This window comes from Juglans microcarpa x Juglans regia, chromosome 2D (genome assembly GCF_004785595.1).
Source record: "Juglans microcarpa x Juglans regia isolate MS1-56 chromosome 2D, Jm3101_v1.0, whole genome shotgun sequence".
Taxonomy (NCBI): Eukaryota; Viridiplantae; Streptophyta; class Magnoliopsida; order Fagales; family Juglandaceae; genus Juglans; species Juglans microcarpa x Juglans regia.
In genome coordinates, this window is record NC_054596.1 from 728,041 (window position 1) to 749,969 (window position 21,929).

The window sequence follows — 21,929 nt, forward strand, 5'->3', positions numbered from 1 at the left end:
GACATTATTGCGCTCTATAAACCCGTTTTGCGAGATGTGATGATGATTGTCCAAGTCTATGATTTGCGCTAAAGTGGCCAGCCCTGTGACAAGTTCAGTTAAACCATTTTGAAAGTGGATGACCAGAAATAAAAAATCAAAAGATCAAAATATGAAATAAGTCATTAAATTGATTTTCAATTGGGGGCCTAAGGCTCCCATCAGAAAAAAATATAGGGCACATCTATTTTGATTTGCTCTTCCATGTAAATTATTTCTTGAGACATACCTTTTCATGTCAATCAATTCTTCAGAGGGTCAATGGGTGTTAGATAAAATGAATTTACAAGTAGAAGAATCAATACGTGAGGACTGATGAGCTTGACAAATCAACTACCAACCAACATTCCGAAGATTGTAAAGACAGAAACCACATGGTTTGGCACCTGTTTAACGTATTAAACAGTAGTTGCATTATTACATCCTTACTTCCAACAACCACCATGTCATAGTCTTAAAGTCATAGTTTCTTTCGGATGAAGGGGGGCCCATTCAATATGCAGACCACGCATGTACAGATACAGAATTAAAGCTACTTCTCTTTTTTTTTCTAGTCCCCCAACATTGTCATTTCAAACCTGAATGTCATGCCAACCTGCATTTGTCGCTTCCATTCGCAATACATGAACCATTCTCTTCTTGAATTTGATTTCCTCTTCGACCCTCAAGTCTGAACTGCTAAATCACGCATATTACGCCAAATTACAGCTAAAATTAAATTTGCCCTATTTGCGGTTTGGTTACCCTGGAGATGTGCCCTATGAATTAGCAGCACATAATCCACCCACATAAGGCCAGCTTAAGAAGAATGGTTGAAACGATAATATCAACCATGGATTTAAGCTTCTTATGGACACTTTGTTAGGAACCAATAAAATAAACCTTAAAAAATCTCTATTAAATGCATGCACAACTGCTTTATAAAGCAAGAGGTTTTCTCATTTGTGATTCAACAACATTATAACTGAAAAATGGCAGCCACAAACAACTAGAAGCCACCATTTGTAATCTAGTTTAAACAAAGGAACCACTAACTCCTGTTGCTGATGGTAATCAATAAGAGATCAAGGCTTTGTTTGGTTTCGTGAAATAGAGTCTAGAATGGAATAGCTATTTCATGAAATAGGGTCCTGAGAAAACAAGGAGCATTTATTCCTTAACAAATGATAGGAAAAGTTACTCCTTGAGCATTGGAGTAACATATTTTTATAAGATCTCCTATTTTTTCAAAACTTTATTTTTTATTTTTTGAAAAAATATGTGTCCTGGGTGGCTGCCACCCACAAACCCACGGATCAACCTGGAATGGCATTCTAACTTATTTTCATCATGGAAACAAATGAGGCCAAAACATTTTTTTTAGTCATCGGGTGTCCGGGACTAGCGTCCCGACTAGTCCTAGGGGTGCACTCTACAAAAAGTTTCCCGCAAATGCACCTCAAGTAATTTAAGGGAAAAATCTCTCAATCCAATGGCCCCTAGAGTTTATTTGCACCCTGAACCTTGGACCTTGGAGGGAGCATACACCAAGACCATGCATTTACCACTTGAGCCAACCCTAGGGGTTGATGGGGCCAAAACATATAAAGATTGGTATTCATCTACTCTTTTCCCTTAATATACCGACTGCATTGACTCCTTGAGCATAGGGGGATTTGGGTGCCGCCTCTTTTTTACTAGTTACAATTGCAAAGCTAGTTCCATTCAATCTGTATTTCAAGAGGCCTAATTGAAACTTCCGATACCAGCACATTACATTCCCAGGCCAGTAAGGAAACTAGTTCTATTAAATCTCCTCAATAATCTACTGATTTTCCAAGCACTTGAGTTCATAGTAAGCACAATATTGTATCCATGACACAAATACCACAAAGAGAGAAACCTTGGTAAATCAAACATCATGCATTATATTTTTCATTTTTATCGGCAAAACACCATGAATATTAACTGCTAAAATGCTTATCATGTCCCAATAGTCAATAATTTCTGATTTGAAGAGAGAAGAAAATATTCATACCAAAATTTCTTGATGAAATACCATGCTACATTATTCTCACATGATAAAATCACAAAATACAGCCCAACAATGCCTAAGCAGCCACATTTTTCTGGGCTGAGAGGAATGGAAGAGACTCAAGACATCTGCATGGTTGTGCATGAAACCTGGGCATTTGGAAAGGAAATTTCCGGCTTCGGTATGCCAGCCTTGAAGAAGGCTTCAAACATGATGTTGCCGGATACCTCTTTGAAGTCATTTGCTTCAGAAAGACAATCGCATCATCACCAGTTCACGACTTTGATACAAACTTGATAAATGGATCCACTACGGTGGAAACCTTAGATTTTTCATCAAACCCAAAAGATTTAAAGCATCTTTAAACCCACCCTGAACCAGCAACTTACTTATCAACTCTTTATATTTAGCATGCCAAGGTTTTAAGCGTTTTACACTGACCAGATCAACCAGATGCTTGCATGCATCTATTGCCCTATTCTTTTGGCAACACGAATTTATCAAAATGTTAAATGCATAACCAGAAGAAGAGACTCCCTCTTTTTCAACCATATTTTGGAAACAACCATAAGCCTTATCAAGGTCGCCAGTTACTCAGCGCCCCTCTATGAAAGAAGCCCATGTCCTGTGATCTAGATTGGACCCAGATTTTCCCAAATTCTCCATAAGCTCACTTGCCTCTTCCTTTACAGTGCCCTAGGAGGAAGATGCTTGCATCTTAGGAGGTAGCAAACCTTTTCTCCATCACCTCATTACTGAACTGGCAATGGCCATTATTTGCAGCACCTTCAGTAAGAAAGCAATCCAAGAGGCAACTTAGAGAATACCAAAATGAGGTTGATATCACAGCTGAATTGGATGGTGTTCCATGTCAACTTGGAGAATACTAAAATCACGTTTTGCCTAGCTTTGCCTGCAACGTTAAAGAATAAGGGGTTACTTCCTTGACTAAAGAGCTCAAACTGATGGCAAAGAGAGTCGGCCTAAGATGGTTCTGTAATGATGAAGAAATTACTGTTGAAATTTGGAAATAAACTCCAGTACGTGTCTGCCATCAAGAGATGAGGAAGCATAGAAAAGCTGGATGGCAAGTGAATTTGCATTCCCAAAATGATAACCTTCATCATATTAGGTTCTCCACAATGATGCTTGGCTGGCAAACATTATAGAGACCAGTTATCAGGGTATCCAGTCAAGAGATATTACAACAGGCTGGAACCGAAGAGGTTTCTGTTACCATCTTTTCTGGGATGAAAAAAAGTTGTCTTCAATACATAAACACCTCCAAGGTTCCTTCACAAAGCTACACTCATCTGCCGCATTCTTTAATAATATTTTTGGACATTAACCTCTCTCAGCCACATGATCCAAAAGAGAGGTAAGATGCTGTTGTCACCAGCACTAGAAGCATTGAAAGATTTATATATCTTAAGTGTTATCATCAACCTCCTTTTAGCCATTTCGTCCAACATTTTGGAAGCTACGTTTGCCTTCCCAGCTTTCAAGCAAGCATATGCCAGACTAGTGTATACAACACTGTCTCCCAATATACCCTTCCCTTGCATAAGAACGAATATTTTTTCAGCACAGTCAACCCTTTCTCTCCTGCATAACCTTCTTATCAGTGCCCTGTACACTGAGACATCAACACACAGACCTCTTTTCACCAGCTCATCCAGGAGTCTTATCACTGCATCTTCATTCTCTTGGTTGCAATAACTGTCTACAATCCAAGAGTAGGTGCAGTAACTTGGAGAAAACCCTGCATCAAGCATGCAAAACAAGAGCTCTTTAGCACTGTTCATCTCCTGCACTTTGCAAAATCCATGAATCAATGCTTTGTAAGTAAACTGGTCCAGTTTTAGTCCACCCTCCAACATCTTGTTCTTCACTTTTAATGCAGACCTCATATCTCCTATCTTGCAGTAAGCATTGATCAGTGTGTTACATGTAACAGTGTCTGGTTCAACTCTTCTCTCACTCATCTCATTCAAGAGCTTATTTGCATCCTTATCCTGCCATCCTCACACAACTTGCGGAGAATTGTATTATATGTAACAACTCCAGGGTACAACCCTGTAGCCTCCATCACCTTGCGCAATCTTAAAGCTTCTTCAAGGTCATTTACTCTGAGATACCCATCAATTAATGTAGTGTATGTCACATTATTAGGAGTAGCATCTTTAATGTCATGGAAAAGCCTTACAGCCTCTCTCATTCTACCTTCCCTAGCCAACCCATAAATGAGGGAATTAAAAGTTACGATATCAGGACTCACTCCTCCTCTTTCCATTCTATCCTGTACAGCCAAAGCCTCATAGTGCATACTCCTCTTGCAATACAACGAGATCAATGTATTATAGGTATAAATGTCAGGAAAAACACACTTCAATTCCATCTCACTCAACAAATTTTCTGCAGTCTCCACATCCCCAGACTTGCAACAAGCATGAATTAACACATTATAAATGTGCATATTGGGAACAACCCCCATCCGAAGCATCTTCTTATAAACTTTCCAAACCATATCAGTCATCCTATCCTTAACCAAACAGTTCAAAAGCACGGTACAAGCATGCAAATGAGGCTGAAACCTATGTGCCCTCATGTGCTCAAAAACTTGTATTGCATCCTGGGTCATCTTCGACCTGCTGTAAGATATCACAAGCCAGCTCAAAACCTGCGAATTCGCATGCAGGTCATCGTAATCTCTCACTAGAGCATTCAAAACTGATGGCGACGACAGAAAATCCTTGCGCACAATTTTCTCAAGCAAGTCTTGTGCAGTTTTGAAGTGCTTGTGCTTAGTGAGGATGTGAATCATAGTCCATGAACATTGCAAAGAGTGCTTATAGTTGGGAACCGATTCAACCCACTTGAAAAATGCCCAAGAAAGAAGGGAAGGACCATAACTATAAAAGGAGAGCTGCAGGAGTACCTGGTGGGTGGCGGTTGAAGTGAGAGTGGAACTAATCTTGGGTTTTAAGAGGTTATTCCAATAACCCTTTACTACAATTGCGCATATTGCTTGAACCAACTGGGTCTCGTTAGTTAAACAAACTATGGCTGCCATACGGTTGTAGTACGATGTTGTGGCCGCTGTCTGAGTCTCGGGTTCAAATCTTGATTTGATCTGAGCAAATATGAATAAAATTGTGCTTAAAAACAAGAATTTAAACTCTCATATATTTCAAAAATTTTGAAAACAATAATGAAATTGTGTCAAACCCGGGCCGGTACCCAGAATAATCCGGATTTTTGAAACCCAGAAATCCAGGTACCCGGGTCGTACTCGGATTTTGTAATTTTTATTTTTTTTAAAACATCGTATATTTTATTAAAATTTATGGCGTGACTTATTGAATCCCGTCCCGCATAAAACTGGGAACTTAAAAGATTTGGCAAACCTGTGAAATTCACGTTGTATCAGTCCAATAAATTGACTCTACTGCTAGTGTATTATCCAGCATATTCAAGCATGACTGAATAGATTTGGCAAACCTTGTGTTTTTCTTTTGCTCCTCTCTTTCCAGGCAACCAAACAGACCAAATAAATAAAATGCAGAGAACAAACTAGAATCAAAACGTAAATAGAACATACCAATCCGACGACCTTCCAAGAGAGAGAGAGAGTGTGTGAAGCGGAGAGAAACTAACTTTGGTTTGAAGTCGACGACGGAGTGGCTGTAGTAGACTGGCGGAGCGACAAAGAGTGATGAAGACGAGGGCCATGAGGCAACGAAGCTTCGTCGGCAGAGGAAAGTGGCTAGGAGCCAAGGGTTTTCGGCGAGAAAGAGAGAGAGAACGATCGCCCGGGGGGGGGGGGGGGGGGGGGGGGGGGGCGGAAAATTTAGGAAATAGAAAGCCCACAATCAGAGCATAAAACTAATGCTTTCTCTGATAGTAAATGGAATCTTAATAGGTTTGAAGTTCTCTAGTCTATACAAACCCAAACCGGGGGTGGAAGAAAATTTGACAATTTATAAGTGTGTTTTTTTTCCTGCTCAGTTTCAAATAGATGTTCAGGACGGTGTGATCCAGCAAAGATGTAGATATAAACCCTTTTCCCCACAGACATCTTTTCTCCTGTTCTTCTTGATTAAAAATTTAAAGGGATGAAAATGGGGGACGAGGATTCACAGCCCTGGCTCGCTCAAGCCTATCCTGCAATTCAATAGTGCAATCGATATCCTCCACCACAAGAATCGATCCGTTAGCCATTGAGATCAGCAAATAATTTCTGAGCCCAGAAATACGTTTCGGTTTTACGTCGGTTTCCGAGGCTAGGGTTTCAAATGAAATCCTCCCCCCCCCCACCCCCCCCCCCCCACCCCCCCCCCCCCACTTGGTTTCGCTGTTTTGTTTCTTTTTCTTTTTTTCTTTTTTTTTTTTTTGTTTTCAAAAAACTATGCAACGTGGTTAATTTTTAGAACGACGTCGTTTTGTTATTAAAATTAATTTTTAAAATAGAGACCGGGTACCGAATTTTAAACTCGGTACTTGGATCAACCGGACTGGGTACGGGCGAGTGTGGTGATCACTGAAACAGTTTTCCTTCTGGCCCATGTGAGGGTCGCCCAAGGTCCAACAAGGGATGCAACTTCTAATCAGTTTAGTCCAATGCGTTATCTAAAAGTGGTTCTTGGATTACCTACTTGTAAAGCCAGCCATGAAGCCCTATGGCTGCATAAACCTATCCATCGTCCTCTCTCTCTATATAGATATTTGGTGTGTGTTATCCAACCTTTCGGCTTTTGGACTGGCTTTTAATTTTGAGCAGACGTCTTCCATTTTTCCTTTGCTAGCTTCTCACTCTGATATGAACCTCAAGTCAATGTCTGCTGGTGACTAATTTGCATTTCCACTGCCAATTATTTGTCTATATATGCTTATCTCCTGATCAGCCTCGTGATCCCAGACTCCAACGACAAAAAATCGGTTCTCATGCGTAGATTGCTGATCTCTCACGCCAAAACCGGGATGTGAATCATGTATTTCTTGCTGTGTTAATTGCTTATTATTGAAGGGTACTGGTACTGATCAATCGTGTTTTTAGAGAGAGAGAGAGAGAGGGGGGGGTGGTTTCCTTTTATAATAATTTTAAGGAATTAATTTGAATCATAATTAAGTATAGCTAGCTAGTCATTCTTACATATAAAGTACGTCTCATGAATTAATACAACTTCATGAATGCACTTTTTATTGAGTTTTTATAAATATATGATATCAAAATTAATTTCTAATTAGAATTAATTATATGTATAAGTCGTGCCAATATCGATCCGCAACGAAATCATGACCCGCGAGTGAACGAGTTTGATGTACGTACAAAAACCCTATCAAATTAGCTAGGGTCTACTAGCTAGTACGTAAATGAATTCATATATAATTCCCTTTCAAATGATCTGTTTTAGGGAAAAGAGAGAAGATAAGGGAGAGAGTACCTTTGGTTTGAATGATGGAAATTGCCGATGACGTTGATGTCGTTGTACAAATGTTAGAAGGGTTTGAATTATGAGTACACTACATTCACGAAAATTTGTTTTAAATGTGTTTCAAAAAGTACATTTTATTTTTTTTTATTTTTCTTTTCTTTTTTTTTCATATATTTTTTTAATTATCATAAATATTTTTTAAAAAAATAAAAAATTCACAACATTATTGAGAAAACACTTCTTCACTGATTAAATTAAAAAAAAAAATTCGAGATACATTTTCGATGAGTTTGGCATTTCCGTTGTATTATTGACAAGGGGAAGGATGGCCTTGATGGGGGCCGGCATGCAGGCATATACGGCACGGCACGGCACGGCACGGCACGTCGATATCTCTTTTATTAGCATGAAGTGTTAATAAATAATAACACCTTTTCAAGGGACCAGAGGCGGCCCCATACGAGACGGGGTCAGGAAGCAGCATGCAGCTAGCTAGCTACCTCCCTCCCCAGCTATGTACGTGGTGATCATCACCAACTTGTGGTGGAGCTGCATCCTAATCTGATCACTTCTCACGTGGCGCTTTTCTACTGGCTATAAGAATTTCCAACAACATGGGGTTGGATCTGAGTCAGCTCCTAATTTTCTATATTTTGGTAGTGGACTGATTATTTCCACGTGAGCAGGGGGGGTTGCAGCTAGCGATACATGTCAGCATGGATGGGATTAATTGGATAGATTGTCTTGTTGTTTGTGGCTGGGCTACTAAATCAGTTTTGTTTGGTTGGAAATCATCTGCAGTACCCTTACCATCCGTGGGTGGAAGAAAACGTGCTTTACAATTACACCATATATATGTAAAATTTTGTCATCTTTCTGATGATCTAATGCATGCATCACCCTCTAGTGTTAATGCATGATAACGATGGCTTCCCTTTATTTTCAAAATACATTTCATAAGAATTTTATAAGATAAGTATATTTTTATAAAATAAATATATTTTTATAAAATTATCTTCATTTAATACATTATTATGAAATATATCGTAAAAAATATGGTGTAAAAATCATTTTTCATTAGATATATTCAACTCAAACCTCAATTTACACTGTATGAGTAGGTAATCTAGATGCTTTTGCATTAATTATCTCTTCTGGATATTGAGAAGGATGTTTTTGGTCCATAATTACGATTGATGTTCGGTTGTAGGATGAGATTTAAATACGATGTAAGCGGGTCCACTCTACTATTTGGAACCCGCGAGAACACTGTCAACTGTGAGTGTGTTTTTTTTTTTTTAATGTAAGTGTATACGAGGTAGGATAATACGATCTACTGACATGAGAATGTTGGTAAGAGTTGATGCTTTTAGTTCTACTTTCCTCTTCTATCACGGGCGCCGTATTATATCACGGGAAGGGAAAGAACATGAACTCGATCTGATCCATCTGTCTGCAGGTAGACCAAACCTGACACAACACCACGTGAGAGATAGAAGTAGGAGGGCCCGCATGGAAAGGCTCCCGGGTTTTTTTTTAATTACTTAAATATATATATATATATATAACTTAAAAAAACTTTTATACTTATTTAATGTATATATAATTGAAAAAGAATTTGGTCCAATCAAAATTAAAAGTCATCTTCATATATTGTAAAAAAATTCAACATGTTTATCCTACAGTATATTTATTTTTATAAACTATGTATAAAAAAAAATAAATTTAATGTATAGAATGAGATTTATTTTTATTTTTGTTTTTTAAAATTCCCAAAATGAATCTCTATCCTTTTGAATTATGTTGTTTTTTTTTTTTTTTAATTTTTACTTAATACAATTGGATTTAAATATCTTGATGTGGGCTGATTTCATATACGTTTATTAAATTCTTGGGTTTGATTGTGTTATAACATTATGCATATATGTATTTTATACTATCTTTACTAAAATACGAATATATGTAATTTACGTTATGAATAATTTTAAAGAAAAACTAAGTAATATTTATCTAAAAAATAAGCAATAGTTTTTTTTTTTTCAAAAGAGGACGGTACTCCAAATTTATTGATAGCCTTTATTTGTGACGGAAAAAAATCGTTGTTATAGACAGACACCTAGGGATTGCAAATAATCATACAGGACCAAAATCCAGACATCAAAAAACCTAAAACATTTTAACAATAGACAAATATCTAAGGATTACAGATAAATCAACAATAAAGCAAACCTTAGAAAATAAGAAAAATAACCTGCAAATAAACGTCAGCTCACACCAATAAGAAAAATATCAAAGAAAAATATATGCAATTAAACAAATACCTCACTAAGAAATTCACAAATAAGGAACTCCAATTATGTCCATGCGAAGAAAATCCCTCAACTTTACAGGACAAAATATCTCTGTCTTCAATCCAGTCCATGTTTAGACCTTAGCTTCCTGCTTAGCTAAACAATCAGCCACAACATTTCCTTCACAAAACACATGACTTACTCTATAATCTATGCTTCCAAGCAGGTCTGAAGCTCATCCCATAAATCTTCGAAATACTAAATATTACATTCTCTCCTAGTAAGTTATCTAACGATAATTTGTTAGTCTGTCTCAATGTGAACTTGATAAAAACCAAGATGACAGCATCTCCTAACCCCTTACAGCAGACTTCTCATTTCAGTAAAATTGTTAGAACCATGGCCTAAGAACACAACAAAAGCCGCACGAAATTTTCCACCAGCATCACAAATAACACCCCTAGCTCCTGCCGACCCTGGATTACCCAAGCGACTACCATCCGTATTAAGCTTCATTCAATTCTATTGTGGTCGAATCCATCTCACCACAGATACCTTCTTGGATTTAGGTAAAAGCACTGGAATATCCAACCTCTTTAAAATATCAATATCGTTGGTAGGAATTTTCACAGTTTTTATGGTCAATTGCATAATTCTACAAATCCATAATTTAATAGCATGCCAAACCGAATCTACTGTATCACACTTACCTTCATACCTGATTTTTACAACGCCAATTCCAGAGTTTCCAACAGACAATGGAAGGAATAAGACAAAAAATAATCCAAACCTGAATAGAATTGCTAGCGCAACAAAACCAAAAATTCACTTACTCCTGTCAAGTACGAAAAATACCCATATGCACACCTAACTGAACCGAAGTCAGGTGCCAAATATGTCTAGCAATATCACCTGTACAAAGCACATGATTAAGATCCTCAATATGTCCCAAAGAGCAACAATTACATTTTGAAGCCATAGGAATACAGTCATTTTAATCTTGGCGTCCACACTCAAACAATTATTGGTAACTTTCCACATCATAATAGAATTTTTCTTATGAAGGTTAGTATGCCAAATCCAATAGGCTCAATGTAAAGGGGGCGCCCGAACCTAATACAATCCTAAGAACTTTTAGTAGTGAAATTGCCATTACTTTCCTTTTCCAAATAAGAAACATTCTGATCATCCTTATGCTTAACCAAAAAATGATACAAATCGCTTTTTGTGGACCCACTAACCTTTCCAAGTGCAAGATATCTCACTCATTCTCAATGCGATACTCTTTAATCTTAATCAAGAGATACTCTATAACTGGATACTAATCTTTTAGGGATTCACCCTCCTCCCAATTGTCATACTAAAAAGAAATATTACCTTCACGCACTAGCTACTTTGAATTAGCTAAGGCCTCCGGAATAAACTTAACAATAGATTTCCAAAATCGAGTACCCTTGTTAGGCTCCAAGAGGAATAAATGATTACTCCTAATATACTTGCTTCTAAAAACATCTGCCCACAAAGATTTACCCGAGATCAAGCGCCAAGCAAGTTTCATATGTAAGGCCTATTGAATATCCCCAAAATCCCGAATGCCAAAACCGTCTTCTTCCGTAGGTCTACAAATATTAGCCCAAGCCACCCATTTTCTTTTACTTTTTCCTTTAGATTCACGCCAAAAGAAAAAACTCATGAGCCTATTCAGCGACTTAATCACGACATTAGGAATATATAAAACAACTAAAAGATGAGTGATCATACTAGACAAAACACGACGCAACAAAATAATTCTACCACGAATAGAAAGCAATTTCATCTTTCAACCTGTAATTTTCTTTTTAAAATTTTTCAATTAAATCACAAGCCTTTAGTCTACCAACCACAATAGGCACTCTCAAGTATTTAAAAGGAAAAGACCCTTTCAGAAAATCCAGGAAAACGAAAAATAAAGCATTTTCTAGAGACAAGAATATGTTTAAAGAAATAAACAGCACTTTTGTCTTTATTGAGAACTTGTCCCGTCCATTCTTCATAACAATTCAAAACTTTCATTAAAGCTCTCATAGACCTCTGACCACCATTAGCTAAAATAATAATATTATCAGCATATATAAGATGAGAAACAAGATGAGTACCTTGAATTTGAGTAAATTGCCTAATTTTATTATTCTCGAATGATTTAATGAGCAGGCAAAAGAGAACCTTTTGCATAACAATAAACACATAGGGCGAAAGGGGTTACCTTGCCATTGGCCACGTTCTCCTTTGAAGAAACCCAGAGGAGTGTCATTCATCGTGACAGAAAATCAAGACGAAAAAAATACACGTCTTAATCAAAGCACAAACTTGAGCGGAAAAACCAAAGGCCTCCAAGACATGTAAAAGAAAATATCAATCCACTTTATCATAGGCCTTAGACATGTCCAGCTTATAGGTTTTTTGGGAATAGAATGAACAAGCTCATGAGTTAAACTAATATTCTTAAAAATATTACGTCCAGGAATAAACACCCCTTATTCTTGAGAAATTATCTTAGAAAGCATGTTCGTCATACGGGCCACAATAATCTTAGCATATATCTTATAAAAAATTGAACAAAGACTAATTGAGCTAAATTTATCAAAACGAGTAGGATTCTCCACCTTAAGAATCAAAACAATATAGGACGTAGTGAAGAACCTGGAAAGAGATTTTGTTTGAAAGAACTCAGATGTAGCTTCCAATAAATTCTCCCTAACTAAATACCAACAAAATTGGAAAAAAAACCGAACCAAAACCATCCGGACTAGGACTACTCTCAACGAGAATACTAAAAAGAGCATCATTAATTTCTTCAAGGGAATAATCTTTACAAATGAGAAGATTATTAGCGGTGGAGATCATAAAAAAGATGAGGTTGTTTAAACTAGGCAAATCACGACTACTACTATTCCCTAAAAATTGATGAAAATACTCAATAATAGTATGGTGAATATCAACAGGAGTATTTAACAAAGTACCACTAGCCAAAAACATACCATTAACCTGGTTCTGCTTCTTAGCATTCAAGATAGTGTGAAAGAATTTTGAATTTTGATCTCCATCTCTCAACCATATATCTTTTTTTTGTTATGTGAGAAAGTCTCATCTCCTCTCTATTCATCCAAGTCAAAAGTTCCATCTTAGCCACCATGAGATCATTACCATCCTCAGATCAATAGTTTCAATATGTTACTCTAATTCTTGGATAATGACATCAGTTTTGCAAAAAACATGCCGATTCCACTCCCTTAAAGCCACCTTAGCGATTTTCATTTTAAAAGATAACTTGTGAATCTCAAAGCCAATACACTCCTACTTCCACACTCCTCCATGAGATTAAGAAAATCCATATAAACTGTCCACATGAACTAAAATCTAAACGGGCTAGGCCCATACCTGAACGGGTCCTCTCCCATTTGTATTAGCAAAGGAGAATGATATGAAGTAGTGCGTGCCAAAACCTAATAAAAAACATTCAGCAAACAAGTAAGAAAATTAGAATCAATAAAGTATCTATCTAACCTTGCCCACTTCGAGCCAAAACGCCTTGGCCATTACATCAAGTCATCCTCGGTCCTTTGGAATACATTTCCAGCAAGTTGCATTCTGAATACAAAAATTAAAATCCTCAATCGCAGCAAACTGACCAGGATTACCACCTATTTTCTCGAAATCATCTTTAATGATATTAAAATCACCAAAAATAATCCACGGAAGGTTAACATTGCCACTCGCCTCCAAATCCTACCAAAGGATTTTCCTCTCTAGTTGACTACACTTAACATAAACAATAGTGAAAATGAACATATGATCATTCTCCTTAACTTGCACAATCACAAACTGATTAGAACCTGCCACCCAAAGCACTGATACTGCCGAATTCAACAAAAGTCAGATTTGACCACCATACACTTCATTTGTAAGAAAAAATCACAAGAAAACTTTATCAAACAACTAGGAATTCTATCCTCCAGCAAAAAGGGTTCAACCAAAGCTAAAATATTAGGCCTATACTTAGAAATGATATTTCTCAAGCGCAATTGAGAAGTTCTAACTCCCTTTATATTCCAGAAAATTATAGGACTAATCATAAGTTGAGTTTAGAAGGGCGAATCAACGCCCTAGGGGAGTTCATTTTCAAAAACTTGCCATCTGTGTTTTTTGAAATTTCTGAATCTGTACTGTAGTACTTTTGCATATCGTCCTAATCTTATCCCTCTCGACTTAATATTCTGAATGAGTATCTTTAGGAGCCGCAACACCAACACCCTCCAAAGCAATGGTTTCAACACCATGGGCTTGTGTATTACCCATATCAATGTAATCTTCAGATCCGAGCTGAACACTTACTGACCTAACCTCACCCACTCCTTTAACATATTCCAAATGTCCATTTCATCCAGACTCCTCTTACTGAACAACACTCACTGTAGGACTAGCCTTTCTAGCGAACATGGTCCCTTCTTGCTGCTGCAGATCCTTCAAACATTGGCCACAATCCCCACCCGATAAAGAGCCCACTACTTCACGGACAACACCTGCATTAACGAGCTTCTCTCAAACCATTACAACTCTTGCATGTCCTGCATTACTATAAATTATTATATGTCATCAATCAAAACTAAAATAAAAGCTTAAATTACAATAATATTTATTAAACATAACTTTATAATAAGTTCATTAATTTTTTAATAAAAAATGGAGGTACAGTCAGATTATCAGGACGCAGGTACTTTCGTCTTGTGATCTCACAAGTCACTGCCATTGGGTGGTAATATGTGATACGACCCGTTAACCCAATACGAACACGACACGATAAAAACATGTTTGAGTTTGACCTTAATGTGTTCGGGTCAAAACAGATTAACCCATTAAGACACGATTGCTTAACAGGTCATTAACGGATCAATTCGTTATGACTCGTTAAGAAAGTTGAATTTACATTTATACCTTAGACTTAAAATTGAAAAAGTTCATAAAACCTAACCCAGTAATCCTATGGCCCTCGAGTCCCTTAGTTTTCTCAAATATTAACTTCTCAACTACTCAAGTGACAAAGTCTCACGCCCCTTCAATCAGTAACCCTTGTAACATTAATATTTTATAATGTGTGTTTATCATATTTGGTACTGTTGAGATTTTAATGTCGATATTTTTATTGTTTGATTGTAATTTTGAACTTGCAGTTAATTTTTTTAATAATATTTTAATATTTATATAAAATCAATCAGGTCAAACGGGTTGAAACGGGTCTGTTCAACCCATTAACATAAACGAGTTAAAACGAGTTGGGTCTGGTCGTATCGTATTGTGTCAATCTATTTCATATTCAGTAATAGATTAAAACGGATCGTGTCAATCCGTTATTTTAATGAATTGTATTATGATTTAAAATTTTGACATGAAATTCTTAACAGGTTGTATTCGGATTGACACATTAAATATAATGTACATGTCTTGATATGACACTAATACAATCCATTAAAATATTGGACATCCCTAGTTGCCATTGCCAAAGTTGTGGGACCCACACGAACCTCTGACTCTACTATGGCCCACTTAAAGCAAACCCAACCACATAGATAACGTAACAACTGTTTTCCACCACCAAATTTATGCCACGTGTCGATCCCTTATTCTCTCCTCCCTCCCACTTGGTCCTCCCCTTTGCCTACAGTAACACACCCACTTCATTCACTGTGTTCACACTTCACAGTTCACTCACAAATACTAAGAAACTCAGAGCCACAGGGAGAGAAAAGATAAGAGAGAGATGATGAAGGAGGAGATTTGTAATGGTGGTGATGGCGGTGGTGGCAATAACTGGGCACGTGTATGCGACACGTGCAGGGCGGCGGCTTGCACAGTGTATTGCCGGGCCGACTCGGCCTACCTGTGCACCGGGTGCGACGCCCGCATCCACGCCGCGAACCTCGTTGCGTCCCGCCACGAGCGTGTGTGGGTCTGCGAGGCGTGCGAGCGCGCCCCGGCAGCTTTCATATGCAAAGCCGACGCCGCGTCTCTCTGCACCGCCTGCGACGCCGACATCCACTCCGCGAACCCACTCGCAAGCCGCCACCACCGCGTCCCAATTCTTCCCATCTCCGGGTGCTTACCCGGCCCACCTGCTGCTGACCCCGTAGACGGGATTTTAGCCCATGATGATGGGGACGAGACCATTGACGAAGAGGATGAAGATGAGGCAGCATCATGGTTGTTACTCAATCCCGTGAAGAATAACTACAATCAGAACAATGGGTTCTTGTTTGGTGGGGAAGTTGATGAGTATGTGGACTTTGTGGAGTACAACTCGTGTGTTGATCAGAATCAGTTAGAAGATCAGTATAACCACCACCAGATACAACATTACGCTGTTCCCCAGAAAAGCTACGGGGGTGACAGTGTTGTGCCCGTTCAGAATGGAGATGCGAAGGTTCAGCTGCATCACCAGCCGCAACAACAGGAGTTTCAGTTGGGACTGGATTTTGAGTCCTCAAAATCTACATACAGTTACCATGGTTCCATTAGTCACAGTGTAAGGTTCTCTTTGCCGCGTATATAAGTCGGTGCAAACTTTTTTTGTTCTGCAGCTTCCGAAATTCCATGAAGTCTGATCATTTTAGGTCCATCAATTGAATATATATATTTGGTTCTAACAAATCTGTGTATGACAACATGCTCCTGTTACCATTCTTATACAGCTTTAGAGTCATTTTTTCGAATTTTTTTCATTTTTAACATTTGAAGATCTATGACCAACTCCAATTACATCAAGTTCTCCTCTTCATGAACAATGTTCTCGTATGTTTTCCAATATAATATGAGGTTATTTGAATTACTGGTTAAGGACTAGTGAATTACTGGTTAGAACAAAGTTCTCGTGTGTTTTCTAATATAATATGAGGTTATTTGAATTACTGGTTAAGGACTAGTTTTCTTTCATGTCGACTTGCTGAGCTAGAGGATAGTATACGAATGGCTATGTGCCCTGCTTCTACGAGTTCAAATCTTAGAGGAAGAGGAATCTTTTCAGATTTTCTCTTTATTGGCTCTTTTGCTCTTTTCGTAACATTTATCCTTTAAAGGATGGAATCTGGTAGCATAAACATTTCAGTACCCTTTGTTCTCTTTCCCTTTTGTTCCAAGTCATAAAGTTGGGTGGGAGCTTAGTTTATATGTCGAATTTGAAGAGTAAATTGCAGTCAAAATTCTTCTCGACTCACTTACGAACGACTTGAACAGTTAAACTCTAGCAGACGTTTCAAAGTTATTCTTTCACTTTATCACCCCATGCTAACTGGTAATTCTTTGATTATGTAAACAGGTCTCTGTTTCATCTATGGATGTTGGCGTTGTACCAGAATCAACGATGATCGATATCTCAATCTCACACCCAAGAACTTCCAAAGGGACAATTGACCTTTTCTCTGGACCTCCTCTCCAGATGCCACACCAACTTACCCCACTGGACAGGGAAGCAAGGGTCCTAAGATACAGAGAGAAAAAGAAGACAAGGAAGTTTGAGAAAACAATCCGGTATGCTTCTAGGAAGGCATATGCAGAGACCAGACCCCGGATCAAGGGCCGTTTTGCTAAGAGGACGGATGTAGAAGTTGAAGTGGACCAGATGTTCTCCACCACACTAATGGCAGAAACTGGATATGGCATTGTGCCATCATTCTGAGACTAGGGAGAGAAGAAGAAAAAGAAGAAAAAACCTCTTCAGATGAGAGTTGTACTGCTTATTTACAAAAGCTCTAGTACTGATATGTATTTTCCTAATCTAATCGGTCTAAGTTAATGAGATACATGCTAAATCATTTTGTATACTTCTCCTCCTCATGCCACTGTCTTGTAAATGCATGTAAATTTCTCATTTCACAATGAATTCCTTGCAGTTACGATTCCCCCTTTAATTTCTTTCTTATCTTTTATTGGACTTCATATTTGTACTTTGAGGGAAGAAGGAAGCATAATCCAAAGAGGTAACTATAAGAAAACAGGAGTTTATACAAATTTCATCCACATGCTTGAATGTAACTAATGCTCTCCATTGCTGCTTGTATGCTACAATGTTTATTCAAGCTTTGAAGAGCTTTCTGGTTTTCAATGGGCCCATGGAAATTTTACACTTGCCCTTTTTTTTAGGCTACATAGCCATCTCTGTGCCATTTTGGTGCACTAGTGGCTGAAGATTCCTGATCTATGATAGGTTATGGTGGAAATCATAGTCTCATAAAAAACAGAAAGAACCAAATGGAGGTAGAAACTGTCAAGAATTTTCAGCTGTTAGAAAGTTGGTGGATTAGGAGAAGGTACTAATCATAGTGAGCGAATCATGGAACATAATCACATATTGCTTAAAAAAAATAAGAAAATAAAAGTTCAAATCTCAGCTTTAAAATCAGCTACACATGAAGTGGGATAACCAAAAATTAAATACTAGGTCAAAGACAAAAAGAGTATGTGTGGTACCATGTCTACAAGGCAAATTAGGTTTACGGAGATTGTCTCATCAGCCTCTATAAGAACATCCTGCATGCCTGCTGTGAAATTCTGATTTAAGATTCTTCGATCATGCGATGCCATGCAGTGAACTGACCCAACTTTTTAAGTGAAGTACTTTGTCATCATTCCAAGGACATGATACCATTATAATTAATACACGATAATCTTTCATCTTCTTCTTTGGCGCAAGTGAATTATCCACTTCAATTTCTTTATTTTCTCGTTGGACTTGGGAATTTCAAAATACTTGTTCTTCTTTGCAGTTGACTTGCCTAATAGCTAGGTAGGATAGAATATAGATGGGAAGCAAAGGTGTCAGATGATAATATATAATAGAAAGTCATTGCTCTTGTGCTGAGCCTTTGAGCAAAATACATATTCTTTCTTGAAGACGGGTTAATTCATATATATTCATCTCCATAATGCGAGCTTCATCCAGCAGAATGATCGCCTGCTCTTTTACATAGCACAGAGAGAGAGAGAGAGAGATTTCCCACCCTTCTCTTAGAGAACATATTCCATATGATAAATCAAGAGCTCTTAGGAAACGAGGTCGCATTTTCGCAATCAAGCGAGCAAACCTGTGATGAAAGGAGAGGAAAGTTAAAGCCTACAAAGGACTAAAGACGGGGAGTTCGTGGAGATTATCAGTTCGTGGTTCAAACACTTTACTCCTGTTGCATGCAAATTCACGTCAACAAAATCCAGCGGAGCATGTTCACTTTACACCTCACTGATCGTAGGAATGTCCATTATGCAAAATCATTTGTCAGGTACAAGTATCGGTTCCCTTTCTCCACTCAGGAAGCATCAAGACTGGGATTCTCATTTATTGAATGTGAAATTATGCCACCAGTTTTTGGATCTACTCAGCAGAGGGCTGAGATTGGTCTGGATATTCTTCATCTGAATGCTTGTTTTCGAGGTGAAAGAACTTGCGCATTTACAAAAGAGCTAAAAGCTCAAGCAAAGAAGGGTCCAGTGCCATTGTCACATCTCAGTGAAGGTACTTGATCTTACACTTTGCTTTAGGCCATGTTTACGCATTGTGTAATGCTACTTATGTAAGTGTCAGGTAATCGTTTTGAAAAAGAATAGAGTCTATTATTAAAAAATTAATTAATTTTTCATATGAATCTCGTATTTACTAATTTTTTTAAAGAGATTGTGCGGCGTTTGTGTACTTCACGACTGAAAATATAATAGGTCCGGTAGTTTTTTCTATGTACAATATTGGTTCCATGATAATCTTTATTCACTAATTAAATAAAAAAGAGTTTAACATCATTCTAAATGCCATGATTTTATGTAATATTGAATGATGGAGACGTTTCCAACATGGTCATGAACAGATGAGAATAGATCTGTCTAGGTTTTGCCAGTTAACCAATTTCAACTGGTGTCTTGAGTAGAACTAGAAGAAGACTATTTTGGAATCGAGTGGAAAGAGAAGCAAAGATCATGGAGGTATTCAAGTGTGAAAGGTAGGTTCTCAAAGCAGAGTGAACTTTTTCACTTTGCACTTTTTGAGAAAAGTGAACTTCACTTTGCACTTTTTATGGAGGTAAGGATATGGGAGAACAAGGATCAACCATGGAAAGTGGAGATATTCTTCGAGGTTATTGTCGTTGGGTAGCGCCCAGAGATTGATATATCCTCTATTTTGCTAGCGCAGAATATCATCCAAGAATGGTAAAGCCTTCCACATGAGCTCCAATCTGATCCCCCCCGGGGCCCTAAAAACATCAATTTCTGCTTTGTCATAGGTTGGGCATCAGTGCTTTTCCTTCAATCTTTTGGACAGATTCTTATTTGAAAGGCATTTACGCCAACAGAGATGAACTTTCATATATTCTTCATAATGCCCTCTAGTCCCATCGATCGACTACGAGCACCCGTTGCTAAAACATAAACTTTAGTCTATAGATCAGTGGCAAAGCCACATGTAAACCAGAGGGGGCCATGGCCCCCTGGCCTCAAAAACAATGAAACTAAGATATACACGAACTTAAAAGAGCTCAAAAGTCAAGAAGGAGAAACATGTTGCAAATTTTTTATTATGTCTAATTATAAAACTCGATAAAAATGGTTTGTTATGCATTGAATGAGCATGAAATGAATTGCATCTATATATATCTTATATGTAATAAGCGTCTATAAGCAGCTGTCGTCCACCTTTTTTTCTCATTTTGTCCCTGCCTTTAGTTTGTTTTCCCGCGTCTGATGTGCTGCATAGGTATTGTTTGTTCATTTTACCATTTTGCCCCTGCCTTTAGTTTGTTTTCCCGCTTCTGATGTGCTGCATAGGTATTGTTTGTTCATTTTAATCTATTACTCAGTTTTCTACTGCGTTCTAGATTTAACTTCTTGTCATGCTATCAGATTCTAGATTATGTTCTATACGGTGGTAATTATTCGGTTTTCTACTGCTTTCTAGATTTAACTTTTTGTCATCTTATCAGATTTTAGATTTTCTTCTATACGTTTACCACCGCCTCGATCGTTTGTCTTATTAATTTCTAATATTATCATTTACAATTATTTCCTTCTCTTTCCAGTTATTATTCTCAGATTTACGTGGTCTCATTTTTAACATTTAATAAATTTCAATTTCTTTTTTTTTGTCAGTTTCAAGATTGTTTCGGATCCCACAGTCTCCCACAGTCTCGGTTATCACATTCTATATTTTTTTTTCATTTCTGTACCTCTTCCACCGCTAGGTTATTTGTACAAGAATTATCTTCATTTTTTACATTTCTACCCCTTAAGCAAGTGACTACCTTGTATAAGAATAACTTCCCTCTCCTTCAATTTCTACTATTTCCTATCTCTCCTTTTAACTTCCTGAAATATGTTTCTTTCAAGTCTTGAGTTGTGAATTTGTCTTCCACGTTTGGAATCTTGCAGGTCAGTTTTTTTATCTACGTTTGCTGACTCTGTTTACTTGCGTTATTTACATGCATGAAATAGATGGAAAATAAATAATTTACATCACTATTTGAATTTTAAAAAAATAAATTTACTTCAAAAAGAGAGCCTATTGTGCTGCTGTTGTTGTTACTGTTATTTTTTGAATCTCTATTTCTTCATGTTCTCTTTAGTTTCCATTCTCTGTTGGTATAGAGAGTATCTGAAAAAATGCTTTCTGCTCCTTCTACGTTTCGTTCTCACTTTATTCTCAGTTTATGTATACAGTATCTGAGAAAAAAACATAAGAAATAAACTGAGAGAAATAAAGTTATAAACTTGAAAATATGTAGTTACATCTGTGTATCTACAAAACATGTAGTTGGATAGTAAAATATGGAACACAAAAAGATATATGTGAATAAATCAGAAGAAGATACTGTGTAATTATTTGCGTTTTGTTGTCCGTTAATTTTGCATTGGCTTTAAATCATATTGAAATTGATATGCCTCTGTTTATTTCTGTTTTCAATTAGATAATATATTGTGTATGTTTTTATCACATGGTTCATACACATCCAAATTAAAAAATTACAAATCACAAACTGCCAAAAATGTGTGGAATGAAGTTCTCATCTAAACAGATATGCTAAAATCCAAATCACAAACTGTTTATCAGATACTTCCTTCACATGCAGATTAGAAAACTAAGAC

General features: G+C 37.4%; 2 protein-coding genes and 1 long non-coding RNA gene across 3 annotated transcripts; 2 read left to right on the plus strand and 1 right to left on the minus strand.

The window, feature by feature from the left end:
- Positions 1–2,037: 2,037 nt before the first annotated feature.
- On the minus strand, positions 2,038–5,369 carry LOC121249597 (pentatricopeptide repeat-containing protein At5g38730). Its single transcript, XM_041148317.1, is given in 2 exon segments — positions 2,038–4,061; positions 4,064–5,369. Coding segments are annotated over 2 exon segments (1,746 nt in total). The 5' UTR covers positions 5,127–5,369; the 3' UTR covers positions 2,038–3,378.
- A 10,109-nt stretch (positions 5,370–15,478) lies between these two features.
- On the plus strand, positions 15,479–17,629 carry LOC121249598 (zinc finger protein CONSTANS-LIKE 2-like). The gene is made up of 2 exons (XM_041148318.1): positions 15,479–16,335; positions 17,125–17,629. Exons 1-2 carry the CDS (start codon positions 15,574–15,576, stop codon positions 17,482–17,484), a joined length of 1,122 nt encoding a protein of 373 aa, XP_041004252.1. The 5' UTR covers positions 15,479–15,573; the 3' UTR covers positions 17,485–17,629.
- LOC121249599 lies at positions 16,350–16,752 on the plus strand. The gene is made up of 2 exons (XR_005937620.1): positions 16,350–16,625; positions 16,705–16,752. It is a non-coding gene; the product is annotated as an uncharacterized LOC121249599 (long non-coding RNA).
- Positions 17,630–21,929: the final 4,300 nt, after the last annotated feature.

Excerpts from the sequence above, each read along its gene's own strand:
- LOC121249598 (XM_041148318.1), top strand. The coding sequence starts at position 15,574 with ATGATGAAGGAGGAGATTTGTAATGGTGGTGATGGCGGTGGTGGCAAT. Across the intron at positions 16,336-17,124 it reads ATGGTTCCATTAGTCACAGT|GTCTCTGTTTCATCTATGGA; the intron begins GTAAGGTTCTCT and ends TTATGTAAACAG.